General features: G+C 58.5%; 1 protein-coding gene across 1 annotated transcript in view; it reads right to left on the bottom strand.

Moving 5' to 3' along the window:
* Positions 1-2,947, bottom strand: part of SDRG_07792 (hypothetical protein) — a gene marked incomplete at its 3' end in the record, with an annotated part of 4,892 nt that extends 1,945 nt beyond the window's left edge. The window contains exons 1-2 of the mRNA XM_008613646.1: positions 2,612-2,947; positions 1,451-2,564 (exon numbers count right to left, since the gene is read on the bottom strand). Of these exons, the coding sequence (XP_008611868.1) occupies positions 1,451-2,323 (873 nt within the window). The 5' untranslated portion in view covers positions 2,324-2,564; positions 2,612-2,947. The remainder of the gene's footprint in view (positions 1-1,450; positions 2,565-2,611) is intronic.
* Between the last annotated feature and the right edge of the window lie 2,473 nt (positions 2,948-5,420).

Raw genomic sequence — 5,420 nt, 5'->3', positions numbered from 1 at the left:
GGGACCCACGAAGCGCACGGAGCCAGTTTTTATGCGCGACTTCGACAACCCACAGCAGCGCTCACTCTTGGGGGCTACGCTACTGGGTTTCTCTCCCCGCACAAGTCAGACAAGTTTCCAAGGCGCGAAGCACGCTACCACGGTCAAGGACGCCCGTCATGGCCCTCGAGCAACGTTCTCAACTCGAAGGCGACGGGCACGAGGTCAACGCCGCATCACCACGCGCCAACGCGGACCAGCGGTGCACCGGCGTCAACATCGGCTTGTCGTTGTCTGGGTGCCCTGGTTTCCCGGTCCCGGCATGGTGGGCGCTGCAGAGACTCTCGTTTGGCTGAAGCAACCGAGACCGACAATTCTGCGCAGGCGACGTGCAATGAGAAGCCAGCCAACACATCTCAGTTCATTCAAGCAGCTCATCCGCGACGGTGTGCGACGCCTGGACAAGACCCCATCAAGTACTCAACGCACTCGCTTCGCAGCGGCGGGGCCCCCGGCGGTTTTATCGTCAGAGAGACCAGCTCACGGCCAAGCACCAGCAGCTCGTCTCGGGCGTCTACATTTCGGCGTTTTGGGCCGCCAACATCACCTGCGACATCTTGAGCTTCCTTCCGACGCTCGGGATCTTGCTCGGGCTCTTTCACAGCACTGTTCAAGGGCGGTGCATCCGACCTCGCAATCCAGAAGTTTGGTCGATGGCGCAGCGACGCGTACAAGGTGTATGATCGGATCGACGACGTCAAGATGGCTCAGCTGGCGAGTCGCATGGCCTTGGGGGGACCGCCACTCCTCCCCCGAGGCTGGGGCGGTAATTCAGGCAATACGCCCTTTTCGCCCCCTGAGCCATCCCGCGTATCGAAATGGGTGTTTTGCGACGCAAGGAGCCGAAACGAACTTTTCGAGAGCGGAGCTGCGAAACCACTCTCATTTTAGAACTCGGCTCCCGTTAAGCAACCCGCCACTCCTCCCCCGAGGCTGGGGCGGTAATTCAGGCAATACGCCCTTTTCGCCCCCTGAGCCATCCCGCGTATCGAAAAGTCTTGTATCCTGCGATGCATACAGCACCATTGCATCCGTTGCCAAATGCAATAAACCAAGATACGAAATGCCGGCGCGTTGAGCTTGATAACATGCTCTAGACCCGATGCACGATTCCAACCAATGTTCGATCTCCATGTATGAGTTAGCAATCTCAAGAAGGGGACGCTCCCTACATGCTACCAGGCTAGGTCATGGCGGAATACGCACTCATGGCGACGGTGTAGAGGTCGATGAAGAGGCTCGTGAGATTCGGCGGCGCCGCGCCGAGCAAGTGGTCTTCGTCTTGGTACCAGAGATCGTCTACCGTGAGCTCGATGCGCGGCGGATCCAGCGTCGGGTGAGCCCAGCGCACATGCTCTAGAGCCATTTCGTGCGCAATCCCGTCTTCGAAATGCTGCATCGCGGCGCGCACCTCGTCGCTCATCCCGCGCATAGATTCAGGCGTGAGCGGCGCCGTGCCAATGCTCGCGGCAAACCGGAGCGTCGCAGCGCCGTCTTCGCCAAGAACGTACATGAGCGCGACGGCGCCAAAGCGACCAACCTCGCCATCTTGGTCGCCGAAGATCTTGACGCCGACAGCTGTGTGGATCTGGACGCTAATGTACTCCTTGGTCCACTTCTCTAGCACCGGGAACGAGCGGTTCTCGTGGTCGAGCTCCATCACCAAGCACGGATGGGCAATGCACCTCAGCCCATCAATGCGCTGGAAGATCGCCATGTCCGGCTCACTCACTTCACCATTACCGAGCGTGAGCCCCTCGCAAGGTCCAACGTAGAACGCATCGGGAAAGTTGATTGCCTGCCTCGCAAGATCCATCATCGTATTTCCCAAAGCCTGCTGATGCGCGGGACCGGGAGTGCGTCGGGCGATGTAGATCGCAGCCAGCGTCGCCGGGTCCCGAGGATCGCCCTTGAACGTGCCCCACAAGATGACGTGGAACTGCCGGGCGTTGAGCGTTGCATCCTTGAGCCACGCGACCAGCGGCACGTTGCGCGCAATGAGCATCGGAGACATCTCGCCGTCATGGGCGCAAAAGACCTTGGCTGCCGCCGCGAGACCGCCGAGGGTAAGTGCGCCGTCCATCACGGCGAACGTCGGCGGCGCAGCGGTCGGCGTCGAGGCCTCGGCCGTCGTGTCCAGCTGGCTTGATTGCATCTCGACGTTTGACGACTTGTGGCGGCCGTTCCGGAGGTCCTTCGGCTGTCCGTTCGACAGGCCGTTCGACAGGCCGTTCGACAGACGTTGCTTCTTGCGTCCGCTCTTCTTGCTCTTCTTGCGGCCCATGGCGATCGAGCGGTAGAGACAGATTCTATTCGACAATATAAGTGATCCGAGCGCGTTGCTCGTGCTCAGCTTTCCTCATTCTTTGATTTGACCCGTCCTCCTCCGTCTCTACCGCTCGATCGCCATGGGCCGCATGGGCCACATGGGTACCCACAACGTCGCCATCGCGTTCCGTCACCGACGCGTCCTGGACAATAGCGTCTACCGGCATAGGGCTTTTCGCGCACTCAGTCATCGCAATCTGTAGGACAAACGATATCCATCTACATTGTAAAACGATGTGCGTACCTCATCATCGTCGCTCGTGTCTATCTCGATGACCTCAATCGCAACCGTGGAAATCGAGGTCATCGGGGCAGTCGTTGAGGTCGCCGGTCCCGCAGTTGAGGCTACAGTGGCCGAAGTTGGGGTTGCTGGAGCACCAGTTGCGGTCACTCGGGCCAGAACTGTTGAGGTTGTCGTGGCGTGCGACACCGTCGGGGTCTCCGAGGTACGGGACGAGAGAACGAGCCGAAGGGCCGAAGCGCCGTGGCCGTTGAGTGGGCCGACCTTGCGCTTGTGTGCCTTGTGCCCCTTCCCAGAGTTGTGGGTCTTCTTCGCCTTCCGGTTCTTGTTGCGACCAGCCATGGTAATTCGAGAATGCAGTGCCACGGCCGTTTCACAAGGATATTACGGAAGGATCGAACGCCACCCAGGATTCGAAATCATTCGAAATCCCAGCCCTCCGCTCATTTTTCTGCCGCCGCAGGACCATCTCGCTCATTAGTCTGCCATTTCACTACCCGCAATTGCATTTTTATTTTATTGGAAATCCCCGCTCATTTTTCTGCCAAAGTCGAAATTCCGCTCATTTTTCTGCCATTTTTCGGTTCGCTCATTTTTATTTCTTTTTCCGCTCATTTTTAATCCGTATCCTGCACTAAACCGCGGGTACAAAGTCACCAATCACATACGTGGCAGCTTCTGGTGGTGCCACGTATTATATCAACTCGATACTCGTTCGACGCTGGTGATCACAAACACGTCGCAATGTGAGAACGTGCACATAGTTGGAGGTGGATAGCTGACCAGACACGTATGGCTTCCGTTGGTAAGCGTCTTCTTTCTCGAACGATTCTGACGACCTTTCTGGCGCATCAGGAGTCGAGGTGTCGTGGGCGAGAAGCTTGGTTTGGGGCCTGTACTATATATATAGGAGGCACTCTCGCTTGACGCAAGCAGCTACTCTTGTAGAAAGGACCCTGCAGACCTCTCCCAGTTGCCTTGCTCGGGCGAGATGTACCCACACCACCCACCCTCGTACCCCATCGTCTGTGCTTGCCGGCATGCAAGACGACGCCAGCTTGAGCAAAAACGACCGCTCATCCCGTGGATCTGATTCGGGCGTAGCTGCGCAGCAAAGTCGTTTTCAGGAGTCGCGCTTGTTGCCAGCAAAGGGGGCAAAGGAGGTGGATTACCACGCCTGCCATGGGTTGGCGAGGCGGTGCCCCAATGATAGGTGATCGGCGTCGTTGGCGGCTGCTTGGCGATGGTATGCGCGCCGGTGGACCGAGATCTGTGCGTGTGCTCTTGACGCCTCGTCTTGGTGATTGCGTTCGTCTCGGTGTCGCTCGAGACTGACGGTCGGGCGTGGTCGTTCGTAGTGAGACGTCGCGTTGAAAACGTGGTGCATCTTGCCCGGTACCGCTGCAGTTCTTCAGAGTCGCGCCAACGAGCCTTGGTGTTGGCTGCTGCGTGCAAACGTGGCGGTGCTTGTCGTCTGCGTCGGTGCTGATGTCAAGCGTCACCTGGTTGGCGTCCGTTGGCGGTATGCCGTCTCGGAGCGATCTTGGTCGCGCCGCTCGCTTGAAAGCCGCGCCAGTGTGTGAGGCCGTGTCTCGATGGCGACGGCGTGTGATCTGCCTTCTTCTTGGAGAAGCCGTTGGTCGGGAGAGACGGGGGGTCTTGCCGCGACTGCTGGTTGTCGATCTTGCGCGACTTGGCCGCGGTCGCCGTTTGATATATATGTCTAAAGTGGCTCAGCAGCGCAGCCCCCAAATAGAGCGGTGCTTAAGGTGCTTGGACGTGACGAGTGTTGTTGTCGGGGCGGGTGGCGGGGCTGCGACTTGTCGTCTCTCGTGGGTGATTCTAGAGGTAAACATAGTGAGCACTCTTGTGTTGCGCGAGCGCTGCGAAAGCGCGGCTTGATCCAGTTGCAAGGTCGCCGTGCCAGAGTTGCTGGGTACGGCGGCGCGCATGCACACGTAGGATCTTCGGTTAGCACCAACTGTGCATCGGGCGCGATCTCCGCAAGGGGCACGCGTGCTTTGATGCTGCTGGGGCACAATGTTGGCTGAACGTCCAGCGCTGTTGGTGCGCTGGTGTCGAGGCAAGAGACGTCGGGTCGTCGCTGCCGTCGCCGCATTGGAGTATCGGTGCGTCGCAGCCGACGTCGGGTCGCTGCTGCCATCGCCGTATCGAAAAACACCGGTGTCGAAGCGAGAAACGCCCGGGACGCTGCCGCCGGAGCGTCGTTGTCTGAGCGAGAGACGACCGTGACGCTGCTGCCGTCGAGGAATCGAAGCGCTGGTGTCGTAGCGAGCGACGACCTGTCGGTGCTGCGGTTGTCCTTGCGGAGCGGGTGCGGATACGCTTCTTTGGATAACAGCACGGCCCCTGGGGTCACGCCCGGGAGTGGATGCGCGTAGGTGCTCTTTGGTTTCGAGGCCGTTACGGGAGCCGAAGGGTGGAATGCCCCAAGATCGAGACTTAGCAGGCCGAAGCAAATCGAAACTGCGTCGAGGTTTGGCTGGCCTTTGCCTGCTCCTCCTAAAAACTCTATTTCTACTCTCTACCGATACGTTGAAACGCCCAGTACGTTCTCACATTGCGACGTGTTTGTGATCACCAGCGTCGAACGAGTATCGAGTTGATACAATACGTGGCACCACCAGAAGCTGCCACGTATGTGATTGGTGACTTTGTACCCGCGGTTTAGTGCAATGCGGTGTATAACAGAGGTGAGACACAATAGCATCGGACCAGTATCTCAACTACGAGTCGTTGGTGCATTAGCACTCTCATGGAGAAATCAACGACGCTCTAGGGTACTAGTTGG

This window comes from Saprolegnia diclina (assembly GCF_000281045.1).
Source record: "Saprolegnia diclina VS20 unplaced genomic scaffold supercont1.23, whole genome shotgun sequence".
NCBI classification, from domain to species: Eukaryota; Oomycota; class Saprolegniomycetes; order Saprolegniales; family Saprolegniaceae; genus Saprolegnia; species Saprolegnia diclina.
This window is presented reverse-complemented; position numbering and strand designations above follow the sequence as displayed.